General features: G+C 44.4%; 1 protein-coding gene across 1 annotated transcript in view; it reads left to right on the top strand.

Moving 5' to 3' along the window:
• LOC126260314 (odorant receptor 43a-like) overlaps positions 1-15,211 on the top strand; it is an 81,806-nt gene extending 66,595 nt beyond the window's left edge. Inside the window, exon 6 of the mRNA XM_049957639.1 lies at positions 14,944-15,211. Coding sequence (XP_049813596.1) covers positions 14,944-15,000 — 57 coding nt within the window. The 3' untranslated portion in view covers positions 15,001-15,211. The remainder of the gene's footprint in view (positions 1-14,943) is intronic.
• The last annotated feature ends 321 nt before the right edge of the window (positions 15,212-15,532 follow it).

The raw sequence follows: 15,532 nt of genomic DNA, 5'->3' as shown, positions 1-15,532 counted from the left end.
TCCTCAACAAAATTTTAACTCGTGATGAAACTTGGGTGCACTATTATGAGCCAGAATCAAAAAGGCAGAGCATGGAATGGAAGCACACCAACTCACCTACCAAGAAAAAATTCAAAACCCAAGCATCAGCAGGAAGATGCTGAATGTCCAGTTTTTGGTGATATCCCGAAGAGCAGCGTACAATGTACAGCCAATACTACTCAGATTTGCTTTTAAACAAGGTGAAGTCAGCCATGAGAGAGAGAGGTCGTGGATCTCAGAGGAGAGGTGTGATTCTCCAGCAAGACAACGCACATCCTCATATTGCTCAACTAACCCGTGAAACAATCGATAAAATGAGCTGGGAACTACTGCCTCATCCCCCTTACAGTTTTGATTTAGCACTTAGTGATTTCCATTTGTGTGGAGCACTGAAGGAGGCATTATGTGGGAAGAGGTTCCACGACAACGAGCACGTGAAAAAGTTTGTGGGAAATCGGTTCAATCATCAAGATAAAGAGTTCGTTGCAGCTGGAATAAAAAAGCTTGTAGCCCGGTGGAACAAGTGCATAAATGTTCGAGGGGATTATGTTGTAACTGCGACCAGGACGGTCGCGGGGTAGCACTGACGGAAGGCGTGGCGGGACCCGCGGAGAGGCCCGCGAACAACAACACAACGGAAAAGGACGGACACGACCAACGCAGGACAGAACGAATACGACAAGACCGAACAACAGAGTCACAAGGAAACAAACTCGTACACGAACCAGGAAGAAAGCAGTCTATCGCAAGCGAGGTGTAAACCGACGTAAGCGAAATTAGACTGACTGGATGAGCTTTTTTTTTCCTTTATTGTATTTCGATTCCCCCCGAAGGGGGCGGGCTGGCAGCAGCTTATTACGCTGCTCTGCAGCCTACAGACATTTTAAAACGTAAGAAGAAGTTAAGAAACAATAAAAGCAGGCGATAAAACGGTGACCGAAATTGTAAAACGGCGGAAAATTGTAGAAAATTAAAACACAAAGCAAAGGGCTGGCAAAGCTAATAAAATACACAGAAAGCAGACAGGGAACATAGTAGACAGACAATTAAAAAAACATGGCGACAGTCTGGTTTCTGTTCGCAAAAGATATAAAAATCACACCTAGTGACAGTATGATGTCTGTTTGCAACACTTCGGAGAAGACACACAACACTGAACACTCACTGTAAACAATGTACTAGAATGTTGGGACAAAGATAACACACCATAGCTGAGGGCAGATGCGGGGCAGGGGGGGGGGTAGACCTGGGCAGATAGGGGGGGGAAAAACAAGGAGGGAGGAGAGGAAAAAAGAAAGGGGGGAACCAGAGGAGGGAGAGGACTCATAAGGGGGGAGGGGCAGGGCAGACACGAGAGGGAATGGGAAAAGGCAGAGGAGGGAAATGCAAAAGGACTCGGGGGAGAGAAGGGGGCAGAGAGAGGGTAGGTGGAGAAAAAATGAGGATGGAAGGGGGGAAAGGGAGCCCAGGAAAAGGACGGAGGAAAGGAGGGGGTGAGGATCAGAGTTGATAGGAGGGATAAATGGAGGGAGAGAGGGCATCATCCAGGAGGGGGAGTTGATCACCTTGGGAAAGGAGATGAAGGGTGTAGAGATGGAGGGTAGGGGGGACACAACAGTGAAGACGTGGCAGGGGGCGGGAATGGGAGAGGAGAGGAGCAACCAGGGGGTGAGGGGGAACAAGGCGGCAGGAGGTGTAGAGTATGCGGATATGTTCGAGGAACAGGAGCAGATGGGTGAAAGGAATGAGGTCATAGAGTATGCGTGGGGGACGGGAGGCGTATACGGAAGGCGAGGCGGAGCTGGATGAGTTTTTTTTTTACTTTATTGTTAGTTTAAAACCTGTACAACAGGCAGGCTGGCAGCAGCACTCTACGCTGCTCTTCAGCCATAGAATACACAATGAGAAAAAAACAGTAAGAATATACATAAGTTACAGAACGGTGGGCAATAAAACAGTAGACACATAATGACAAACACGGAGCCCTGCACACTCGACGATAATCCACACTGCAAACTGTTAAAACGACGCACGAACACTGAAGATGGCGATGGCACAGGTGAACGATGGATTGCGACGGTGAACACTAAACACTAAACACGACGACACGCACGAGACACTGATGGCGATGATCTCCGGCGCGCGAAAGTCCACGTAGCGTGTGCGAGTCTGGGGACCTGCCAAGAGAGGAGGAGGGGGGTGGAAGAAGGGAGAGCAGAGATGCCATGGGCAGAGGAGATAGGGGGAAGGGAGGAAGGGGGAGGGGAAGCCCAGGGGAAGAGGGATGGAGGAAGGGGTGGGGGGAAAAGGAGAGAGAGGGGAGGGAGGGTGCCTAAAGGAAAGGACACCGGAAGTGGGGGGGAGAATCAAAGTTGATAGGAGTGGTAGATGGAGGGGAGGAGGACATCATCAGGGAGGGGGAGCTGGCGGAAGCCACCTTGGGAGAGGGTAAGGAGGGTGGAGAGATGGAGACCGGGTGGGACGTGGGAATACAGGCGTGGCAGCGGGTGGGGGTGGGAGAGGATGGGTGAGACAAGCGGATGAGGAGGATCGAGTTTGCGGGAGATATACAGGATCTGTATCCTTTCAAGGATAAGGAGGAGGTGGGGGAAGGGGATGAGATCGTACAGGATCCGCGTGGGGGAGGGGAGACGGATGCGATAGGCGAGGTGGAGAGCATGGCGTTCAAGGCTTTGTAGGGATTTATAAAAGGTAGGGGCAGTGGAGATCCAGGCCGGATGGGCATAACAAAGGATAGGGCGGATGAGGGATTTATAGGTGTGGAGGATGGTGGAGGGGTCCAGACCCCACGTACGGCCGGAAAGGAGCTTGAGGAGACGGAGTCGGGAGCTTGCCTTGGCTCGGATTGTCCGGAGATGGGGAGTCCAGGAGAGGCGACGGTCGAGGGTGACGCCAAGGTACTTAAGGGTGGGAGTGAGAGCGATAGGACGGCCATAGACAGTGAGATAGAGATCAAGGAGGCGGAAGGAAGGGGTGGTTTTGCCTACAATGATCGCCTGGGTTTTGGAGGGACTGACCTTGAGCAACCACTGGTTGCACCAAGCGGTGAACCGGTCAAGATGGGATTGGAGAAGGTGTTGGGAGCGCTGCAGGGTGGGGGCAAGGGCAAGGAAGGCGGTGTCATCGGCAAACTGGAGAAGGTGGACGGGGGTGACGGCGGCGGCATGTCCGCCGTGTACAAAAGGTACTGAAGGGGGGAGAGGACGGAGCCTTGGGGCACACCGGCGGAGGGATGGATGAGCGAGTGGCCGGCGCTTAAGTACGCTCTCGGGGGCGCCGCTATTGGCCGCTGGGACCACGTGTTCCACTGTGGCGCCCCCACACTAAAAGCGGGCCAGGAGGCGCGTGCCGCCACAGCATACGGTGCAGCGACCTCTACGGGTCTTCGACGTCTATGACGCCTTGCGCGGATTCAAATTCCGCGGCGCGCGGTACCAGAGATTATATTGAAAAGCAGAAAAAGTATTGTTTTGTAAAAATGAACGCTTTTTTTCCTCCAGATCAATTTGTCTCTCTAATTATTGAATGACCCTCGAATAATTAAGTGAAGGAATCTATAAGTTACTTCAAATGAAGTACCCATCAAATTAAATTGATGTTTTATTGTATTAAAAGCAATGCCACTGTGTAAGACTCAGTGACACTGCTGCTCGGATAAACGACTGCAATATTGTCACCGTATCCAAGGTGCACAGTCAGTCGGTAGTACCCACCAAATTTTTTTTTACTCCAGTGGTTTACTGAGTAATAAAATGAAAATGATAGTATCACTGGAACCAGGATTAACTGTATTGTGGCAACGGTACGTCCCCTTTTTCAAACATCAGGGCCCAGCTATCACCGGTGCTTTGCTTACTCTCACCGGTTTTGCTGTAGCAGTAAGTCGATCCTGCATCGTCGCATGTGAAGAACCAGTACCTGGCTCTTCAGGACTCTGACACCGTTAAATCCCATCCACCGTCTGAACTCAGAGTCCTCGTCTAAAATCTGCTGCCTCTCTCCTCTCATATCCAAACCAAGAATGCTTATCTTCACCTGCTCCTGCTCTACAATGGTGTCTGCGACGTTCCGGCTGCAACCGCCCATCAGGAAGATTGTTCCTGTTTCCTGCCAACAGCGTGAAAACTATCACGTTTAATAAGTTCCCACCACAGAATTTTTCCAGACGCGGACCAATGAGAGCACATCTTCATTGCCAGTTTGCTCTAGAAATTTCCTTCTGACATCTACATCTACATCTACATTTATACTCCGCAAGCCACCCAACGGTGTGTGGCGGAGGGCACTTTACGTGCCACTGTCATTACCTCCCTTTCCTGTTCCAGTCGCGTATGGTTCGCGGGAAGAACGACTGTCTGAAAGCCTCCGTGCGCGCTCTGATCTCTCTAATTTTACATTCGTGATCTCCTCGGGAGGTATAAGTAGGGGGAAGCAATATATTCGATACCTCATCCAGAAACGCACCCTCTCGAAACCTGGCGAGCAAGCTACACCGCGATGCAGAGCGCCTCTCTTGCAGAGTCTGTCACTTGAGTTTGTTAAACATCTCCGTAACGCTATCACGGTTACCAAATAACCCTGTGACGAATCGCGCCGCTCTTCTTTGGATCTTCTCTATCTCCTCCGTCAACCCGATCTGGTACGGATCCCACACTGATGAGCAATACTCAAGTATAGGTCGAACGAATGTTTTGTAAGCCACCTCCTTTGTTGATGGACTACATTTTCTAAGGACTCTCCCAATGAATCTCAACCTGGTACCCGCCTTACCAACAATTAATTTTATATGATCGTTCCACTTCAAATCGTTCCGCACGCATACTCCCAGATATTTTACAGAAGTAACTGCTACCAGTGTTTGTTCCGCTATCATATAATCATACAATAAAGGATCCTTCTTTCTATGTATTCGCAATACATTACATTTGTCTATGTTAAGGGTCAGTTGCCACTCCCTGCACCAAGTGCCTATCCGCTGCAGATCTTCCTGCATTTCGCTACAATTTTCTAATGCTGCAACTTCTTTGTATACTATAGCATCATCCGCGAAAAGCCGCATGGGACTTCCGACACTATCTACTAGGTCATTTATATATATTGTGAAAAGCAATGGTCCCATAACACTCTCCTGTGGCACGCCAGAGGTTACTTTAACGTCTGTAGACGTCTCTCCATTGATAACAACATGCTGTGTTCTGTCTGCTAAAAACTCTTCAATCCAGCCACACAGCTGGTCTGATATTCCGTAGGCTCTTACTTTTTTTATCAGGCGACAGTGCGGAACTGTATCGAACGCCTTCCGGAAGTCAAGAAAAATAGCATCTACCTGGGAGCCTGTATCTAATATTTTCTGGGTCTCATGAACAAATAAAGCGAGTTGGGTCTCACACGATCGCTGTTTCCGGAATCCATGTTGATTCCTACATAGTAGATTCTGGGTTTCCAAAAACGACATGATACTCGAGCAAAAAACATGTTCTAAAATTCTACAACAGATCGACGTCAGAGATATAGGTCTATAGTTTTGCGCATCTGCTCGACGACCCTTCTTGAAGACTGGGACTACCTGTGCTCTTTTCCAATCATTTGGAACCCTCCGTTCCTCTAGAGACTTGCGGTACACGGCTGTTAGAAGGGGGGCAAGTTCTTTTGCGCACTCTGTGTAGAATCGAATTGGTATCCCGTCAGGTCCAGTGGACTTTCCTCTGTTGAGTGATTCCAGTTGCTTTTCTATTCCTTGGACACTTATTTCGATGTCAGCCATTTTTTCGTTTGTGCGAGGATTTAGAGAAGGAACTGCAGTGCGGTCTTCCTCTGTGAAACAGCTTTGGAAAAAGGTGTTTAGTATTTCAGCTTTACGCGTGTCATCCTCCGTTTCAATGTCATCATCATCCCGGAGTGTCTGGATATGCTGTTTCGAGCGACTTACTGATTTAACGTAAGACCAGAACTTCCTAGGCTGATCAGAGCGTTGTTTGTACATTTCTGAATTTCCAGAAGCGTAACCAACGTGACGAGAAGTCCCTCAAGCTCCTCCTCCCACCGCTTTGGTCCAGGCATTCCAAGACTAGTGATTTCTCACCATACATTATTAGCTGGCAGCCAGCACTTGAGACTGTCTCACTCAGCCTTCTGCCGATCCGAACCGTGCAGAATACCATGAACTTTGTCGTAGCTTGGACGACAGCAGAGTTCGATGAGCCCCTTGAGAGGACTCCTTGACACGCGTAAGCCGGAACAAATCCGTGTGGTCTCCCCTGTCGCTTTCAGAGTTCTATACCAACTGAGCGGTTGTCACGTATTCTTAGAATAAAACTATGTGCCTCGACCGACAACCAATGCAGTTTTAATCAGAATACATACCCCAGCATCAAATAACCGTCGTGAGTCTTTTAGCATGATGAAACTAAAGTGTCCTGCCTATCGCCTGTCGTGTCAACGGGCAGATGAATTTAGTATATACATGGAAGGTGGCTTGTAACCTTCCAAGGTGATGTCCTGCTGACAGGCGCCACTGGTGGTAGGATGTTTCCTTTCACTTCTGCTGCAGTTTGTTGAGCATTTGTGAAGTTCTCTCGCTGATTTAATAGACGCATACCAGAGCAGTGCCCTAATTTGTATCTTACCTCTTTTTTCCTCTTCCATTAATTCAAGTTTTTAGGCAAAAAATGCTCAGTTCTATAAGCTATTTGTCAAGCGAGTTGATAATACTTGCTTAAATTAATACAATAAATGTGAGCTTGTAACCTGCCTTCCTCAAGAATAGATTTATATGATCACTCTATCTTCAGTCACTCGAGACAGATACTCTATGCTTGACTGCTATGACTGATTCAAGTGACTGATCGCCAACTCCACTAAAATCGAATTTTTCCGTCTGTTTACTGACGTTATATTTCATTCACTTATGTCGACGATTAGTTGCCATTCCTTGCACTAGTCACCATCAGCTTCAAGTCCCTCAGCATTGCACACCAATTTCCAAATGATTCCATCCTGCTGTAGCCAAAACGATAATTTGTGAATCGTTTTACAATAATTACTTTTACACTTGTATATTTTGCTACAGTGACAGACTTCTACATATATAGAATGAACATTTAACGCTATTGCAGGCCGTGAATATTTAACTACATGAGATATACAATCAAATCTTAACGAAAGGGGTTTTTCTGTTTTCCTTGCTTAACCTTCTATGTTCGCGCAACAAATTCTGTATATGGTACTCAGTAATCAAACCTTCGACGTTCAGTGAATTTGATGTTCAGGATGAGGTGCATTCCTGGTTTGTAAAACATTTTTGATTAGTTCTTTCGAAAACTATTCTTCAAGGCCAGTTCGTTTTGCTTTTCTGCCAGAACAGCAACCCTATAGACGATAAAAAGAGGTACCTTCGGTATCTCGATAACAAGGAGGGCAATCACATGTTATAAAATGCCCCAACGATTTTTTTTAAAAAAAGAGGAAGATTAGAATTTAACCTCGTTTCGACGTCGAGATCATTACAGATGTTAGAGCACATCTCTCTCGATGTACTTCTCTGTAGAGGCTCTGAAACGTTAGGCACTGTCTGTAGCGCCCTTCGTTCATTTTCCCTTTCTAAATCTATTCTGATTAAGCCTATAAATTGCCTATTGTCAATGCCGTATCCTCAAAGTAAGAATTTCCTGCTGTCAGTTCCCTATCCTGTCACTTATTTTTAAACTAGGAATTGCCTCATGTCAGTTCCACAACATCACACCTCTTCTATATGGTGACCTCAACTGTTTCCTATGAATTTGGCATTCTTCCTCGAAGAAGGCAACCAATGTAAAATTTTGTAATGTTTTTTCCGAGAATGTCTCTCAATACCTGTTAAAATCCGGGCTTGTATTCTGCCAGGCCCTGAAGTCTTGCACATTTTCAGCGTCAGCATTGCCGTAGCTATTTCATCTTCAGCAGGAGATATTACTATAGAGGCTTTCTCTTACGACATAACGTCTGTACCTGTAATTGCTTTTGTCGATGTGTCACAGTTTGCGTTCAAGCAAACATGGCATAAAAAATTTAACTGAACTCTCGCACTTCTTTGCTTTAGTACCCTCTCGTTTTCTCATGGTGTGCAGTACCACTGGGGAACCAAAGCTCTTCATATTTAAAAATAAAAGGAAGATTAGAATTTAACGTCTTCTCGACGTCGAGATCATTATTAGAACACATGCTCGGATTACGGAAGGATGGAGAAGGAAACCGGCTGTGCTCTTTTCAAAGGAACAGTCCCAGCATTTGCCTCGAGTGATTTCGGGAAATCAGGGAAAACCACATAGGTGACCGGACCGGAATATAATCCGTCGTCCTCCCGAATCCGAGTCCACTCTTCTCAATGTTGCGTCACCTCGCTCGGTCCAATCCGAAACTTTCTGAGACCAACTTAGTACAATCGAGTTCCTTCCCATTGTCCATCATACCACCACCACTATCAACCATCAACAAAATCTTCCTTTGAGCAGTTCCATTTCTCAATGCCGAAAGATAAATGATATTTAGTGGTTGTAGCTGTTTCATTATATCACGAACTAATGTGTCAATGAGACAATTAATATTTCTTATTTCTAACAGCGCTTTTGTATAGAACGATGAAGCAATTTTCAGTACACCGCGATTGCTACCTATAGTGCCATCTCTGAAAAGAAAGTAACTATCCCCAATGAGGGTAGACACTTGTTACAAAATATGCTTGCTGTGCACTACTTCTCTTACTACGACACTTGCTTCACCCACATCCTACACCCCCATTTAAAATCAACCAAATTAAAATACGTGCACTTAACTTGTTGCTTGAAAATCTTTTGATTGCTGGACTCCTACCTTCTGAATTGGCAGAAATTGGACAACTTGTGGCTGTGAGAGCTCTGTGTCTGAAGATTGCCGCTAATAATAATAATAATAATAATAATAATAATAATAATAATGTTTCAACACAAACCAAAAGAAATTTCACCAGACAATAGATAACACACACATTAAAATAGACAATCCACCAAACATAACAGACATGGAACACTTCTGGAGCAACATATGGTCAAACCCGGTACAACATAACAGACATGCACAGTAGATACAAGCAGAAACAGACACATACAAGACGATACCACAAATGCCTGAAGTGATAATTTTGCAACATGAAGTCACCCGAGCAATTAATTCTACACACAATTGGAAAGCCCCTGGAAAAGATAAAATAGCAAATTTCTGGCCAAAGAAGTTCACCTCAACGCATTCACATCTAACTAAATTATTTAACAGTTACAGTGCAGACCCACACACACTCCCTGATACACTTACACAAGGAATAACTTATCTGAAACATAAAGATCTAGCAGACACAGCAAACCCAGCAAAATATCGCCGCATAACATGCCTACCAACATAATACAAAATATTAACTTCAGTCATTACACAGAAATTAATGACACATACAACGCAGAACGAAATTATAAATGAAGAACAAAAAGACTGCTGCAAAGGAGCACGAGGATGTAAAGAGCAACTGATAATAGATGCAGAGGTGACATATCAAGCTAAAACTAAACAAAGGTCGCTGCACTACGCATACATTGACTACCAAAAAGTTTTTGATAGTGTACCTCACTCATGGTTACTACAAATATTGGAAATATACAAAGTAGATCCTAAATTGATACAGTTCCTAAACATAGTAATGAAAAATTGGAAAACCACACTTAATATCCAAACAAATTCAAATAATATCACATCACAGCCAATACAGATTAAGCGTGGAATATACCAAGGAGATTCATTAAGTCCTTTCTAGTTCTGCCTTGCTCTGAACCCACTATCCAACATGCTAAATAATACAAATTATGGATATAATATTACTGGAACATACCAACACAAAATCACACATTTGCTATACATGGATAATCTAAAACTACTGGCAGCAACAAATCAACAACTCAACCACTTACTAAAGATAACAGAAGTATTCAGCAATGATATAAATATGGCTTTTGGAACAGACACATGTAAGAAAAATAGCATATTCAAGGGAAAACACAATAAACAAGAAGATTACATATTGGATAACCATAGTGACCGCATAGAAGCGATGGAAAAAACAGATGCCTAGAAATATCTAGGATACAGACAAAAAATAGGAATAGATAATACAAATATTAAAGAAGAACTAAAAGAAAAATATAGACAAAGACTAACAAAAATACTGAAAACAGAATTGACAGCTAGAAACAAGACAAAAGCTATAAGTACTTATGCTATGCCAATATTGACCTACTCATTTGGAGTAGTGAAATGGAGTAACACAGACCTAGAAGCACTCAATACACTTAAACGATCACAATGCCACAAATATACACTCCTGGAAATTGAAATAAGAACACCGTGAATTCATTGTCCCAGGAAGGGGAAATTTTATTGACACATTCCTGGGGTCAGATACATCACATGATCACACTGACAGAACCACAGGCACATAGACACAGGCAACAGAGCATGCACAATGTCGGCACTAGTACAGTGTATATCCACCTTTCGCAGCAATGCAGGCTGCTATTCTCCCATGGAGACGATCGTAGAGATGCTGGATGTAGTCCTGTGGAACGGCTTGCCATGCCATTTCCACCTGGCGCCTCAGTTGGACCAGCGTTCGTGCTGGACGTGCAGACCGCGTGAGACGACGCTTCATCCAGTCCCAAACATGCTCAATGGGGGACAGATCCGGAGATCTTGCTGGCCAGGGTAGTTGACTTACACCTTCTAGAGCACGTTGGGTGGCACGCGATACATGCGGACGTGCATTGTCCTGTTGTAACAGCAAGTTCCCTTGCCGGTCTAGGAATGGTAGAACGATGGGTTCGATGACGGTTTGGATGTACCGTGCACTATTCAGTGTCCCCTCGACGATCACCAGTGGTGTACGGCCAGTGTAGGAGATCGCTCCCCACACCATGATGCCGGGTGTTGGCCCTGTGTGCCTCGGTCGTATGCAGTCCTGATTGTGGAGCTCACCTGCACGGCGCCAAACACGCATACGACCATCATTGGCACCAAGGCAGAAGCGACTCTCATCGCTGAAGACGACACGTCTCCATTCGTCCCTCCATTCACGCCTGTCGCGACACCACTGGAGGCGGGCTGCACGATGTTGGGACGTGAGCGGAAGACGGCCTAACGGTGTGCGGGACCGTAGCCCAGCTTCATGGAGACGGTTGCGAATGGTCCTCGCCGATACCCCAGGAGCAACAGTGTCCCTAATTTGCTGGGAAGTGGCGGTGCGGTCCCCTACGGCACTGCGTAGGATCCTACGGTCTTGGCGTGCATCCGTGCGTCGCTGCGGTCCGGTCCCAGGTCGACGGGCACGTGCACCTTCCGCCGACCACTGGCGACAACAACGATGTACTGTGGAGACCTCACGCCCCACGTGTTGAGCAATTCGGCGGTACGTCCATCCGGCCTCCCGCATGCCCACTATACGCCCTCGCTCAAAGTCCGTCAACTGCACATACGGTTCACGTCCACGCTGTCGCGGCATGCTACCAGTGTTAAAGACTGCGATGGAGCTCCGTATGCCACGGCAAACTGGCTGACACTGACGTCGGCGGTGCACAAATGCTGCGCAGCTAGCGCCATTCGACGGCCAACACCGCGGTTCCTGGTGTGTCCGCTGTGCCGTGCGTGTGATCATTGCTTGTACAGCCCTCTCGCAGTGTCCGGAGCAAGTATGGTGGGTCTGACACACCGGTGTCAATGTGTTCTTTTTTCCATTTCCAGGAGTGTAGAATACATCACATACATTCAGCAACATAAAGATTCACATTAAGCAGAAAGGAAGTAGGAAGGGGATTTATCGACGTAAAAAACCTACATTATGGATAGGTAGACAATTTAATAAAATTCTTTATAGAATGAGCAGAAACTAGCAAAATACACAAAGAAATCACTCATATAAATACATCGGCTACACCACAGCAATTTCATAACCACTTCTATAACCCTTTAGATCACATAACATCAACAGATATGAAGAAAGTAAATTGGAAAAAGGAAACACTACATGGCAAGCACTCGTATCATCTAACACTGCCACACATCGATCAAGATGCATTCAACACATGGCTGAGAAAAGGCAATATATACAGTGAGACGGAAGGATTCATGATTGCAATACAGGATCAAACAATAAACACCAGATATTACAGCAAGCATATTATTAAAGATCCCAATACCACAACAGATAAATGCAGACTTTGCAAACAACAAATAGAAACAGTAGATCACATCACAAGTGGATGTACAATACTAGCAAATACAGAATACACCAGAAGACATGACAATGTAGCAAAAAAATACATCAACAACTTGCCATACAACATAAACTAATAAAACAACACGTTGCCACATACAAGTATGCACCACAAAATGTACTGGAGAATGATGAACACAAATTATACTGGAACAGAACCATTATAACAGATAGAACAACACCACATAACAAACCTGACATCATACTCACCAATAAAAATAAGAAATTAACACAACTAATCGAAATATCCATACACAATACAACAAATATACAGAAGAAAACAGGAGAAAAAACTGAAAAATGTATCCAACTGGCTGATGAAGTTACGGAAATGTGGCTCAAAATGGCTCAAATGGCTCTGAGCACTATGGGACTTAACAGCTATGGTCATCAGTCCCCTAGAACTTAGAACTACTTAAACCTAACTAACCTAAGGACAGCACACAACACGAGGCAGAGAAAATCCGTGACCCAGCCGGGAATCGAACCCGGGAACCCGGGCGCGGGAAGCGAGAACGCTACCGCACGACCACGAGCTGCGGACGGAAATGTGGCATCAGGATAAAGTTGACATTATACCAATTACACTATCAACTACAGTAGTCATACCACACAATATCCACCAGTACATCAACGCAATACAGCTACAGCCAAGCGTATACATACAACTACAGAAATCTGTAATTATTGATACATGTTCAATTACTCAAAAGTTCCTAAATGCAATGTAACATGTACCATACAGTTAAAAGGAACTCACGCTTGATCAAGGTCCGCGTCACTTTCCATTTTTAACTAGACATAACGTCTGAGAAAGGAAAGAAATAATACTAGTAATAGTGTTGGCCCTGCTGCGGCCGGCCAGGGTGGCCGAGCGGTTCTAGGCGCTACAGTCTGTAACCTGCCTCGGACATGGCTGTGTGTGATGTCCTTAGGTTAGTTAGGTTTAAGTAGTTCTAAGTTCTAGGGGACTGATGACCTTAGAAGTTAAGTCCCATGGTGCTCAGAGCCATTTGAACCATTTGAACCCTGCTGCAGTGGAGTAGCCTTTACGTAGTTCTGCTCCGTTGCGCTGTCAATTAGTTCGCCTATGGTTGCGAAGTGAAGAATGAAGCAATTTCTAGTCTATTGCAGGAACTATGTATAACTCAGAAAAGACATATTAATGAGATATTTAAGTATATGTGATATGTGAGTCTCCATTTTACTGTTGTAGATACACAGTAAGAAGTTGTATGTAGTGGATTGACTACGTGAGGAAAATTTTGTTTATAAATTTGTATCACAAGCTGTAATCTCTACCACACTGTATCACACGTTAATGCTAGCATTTAAAAAATATATTTCTGGTAATTTGTGTAATCAGTATTACAGTCTCACGAATTAGCAGTAACAGAAATGGCTTTCTAACATTATTTAATTTCGTGATCGAAAGTCAATTGAACACTTTTGTTTTTATCCCCCAGAAATTTTCGTTTTATCTCGCAGGAGGTAATCATCATCAGTTTGGAAGCCACTGGTCTAATCTGTTGTGTCACCCGTTTATTCTTACTGCTATTGTAAAGGTGTTTTCGTATGAAGTATTCGTTTGTTACTTCCCCCACGTGCTTTACAGTTCTTTATGTTTTTCTTTGTTTTTCGGACCTTTTGGACCTACTGTTGTCAGGAAGAGTTTTATTTATTGTGGGATTTTGCTTCTTGATTTTTGGAAAATTATTGCTTCTCACTATCTTCAAAACCTCAGTGGTTAACCGTTTGAGTGTAATTACTATCCTACGCACGTTGTGGACTTCTGTTGGTATTTTGCGTCCCATCCCAGCAATGTCATCTGTCCCACCGTTACTCTGTCCGCCATAGCTCCTACATAGTATTTCGGTAAGTAATATTCACTCTTGTTTTCATATTCGTTCAGGGATGTGTGTAGTTTTCAACCCATCCCAGTTCCCTAACGATCGAAGATAGGACACATAGGCATAGGACATTTTCGGTTCACTTTCACGCGTAGAATCACCTCACTCTAAAATTCTTCTAAAGCATTTGGTTTTAGACCTCTTCGAACATTTATTTGGCCATTTCTCTAGTTGTGAGCAGATTGCTGAGTTTTTTCTAGTACATTCGCTTCGGAAAAAATTGGTATGTTGCTCATTTTTTTCCAGTTTTGTTACAGGTGTTTTGTTAGAGTATAGTATACAAACTATTTGGAGTTTTATTCATCTTTTTGCGCTCTTTAAGTTTATGACTGTGTTCTCCAAACGTGAACAAATTGGTTTGTCTGCTTTGCAACGCTTTGCGACGTCTCCCAAATCGTGAGGGATAATTTTTTTGTTATCACCAAACAGTGTTTTACTAACACGGGCCGAATCTTATGTAAAACTAACCCTCTCGTCACTGTGGGAACAATATGTGATGTTGAGTTTACTTTACGACCCTGTTTTGACAGTATATGCCTCTGTCTGTATGAAAGTATGAAGGTACACTTGTTCTTACGAACTCGAATCTTTTCACCATACATAAATAAGTTCTATCGAACTGCTGTTATTTAACTCTCAGCTCTAGATCTTTTTATGATTCTTTTACAGTTGGTGAATGCGACTTACTCGTACTACACCGTGCTGAAAAATGTGAACAACCACTGAGAAGAAAGAACACTAGTTTATCACCTCTAACGACGGACCGCTTGCTTCCTCGTTCGTCATTCAGCTCATCCTGAGGCCTTAAGATGCTCGACACGCTTGGCTCTCCATCAGCGGACACGGATCTTATGGCAAATGCGATGATGATTCATTTGTTAGAGCAGCACTGCGTCACCAAATTACACTTAATTCTACAAGGACATTACGATTATATAATGAGATTTAATTTTCTTCATTGCACATATTCTGTAACAGAGTAAAAGAATAAAGTCAGTGTTACTGTATTGTCTGTAATGAATAAGCAAGCTAAAGTTAACATTTATATCATCGTAATCGATTATCGACTGAAGAACGAAAGTCGATGACGACACCTATAAACACACTCTCTGACCCAACCCAAACTTTGAATCAACTTAAATCCATTTTTGGCTTACGCATAAGACATGTTTGTGACAGAAGCACAGCACTGATCCCATACAGTCCTCCCGAAATTGTATTTTAGCATTACCCTAGAAATCCATATTTCGTGTGTTGT

This window comes from Schistocerca nitens, chromosome 5 (assembly GCF_023898315.1).
Source record: "Schistocerca nitens isolate TAMUIC-IGC-003100 chromosome 5, iqSchNite1.1, whole genome shotgun sequence".
In the NCBI taxonomy this organism is placed as follows: domain Eukaryota; kingdom Metazoa; phylum Arthropoda; class Insecta; order Orthoptera; family Acrididae; genus Schistocerca; species Schistocerca nitens.
This window is presented reverse-complemented; position numbering and strand designations above follow the sequence as displayed.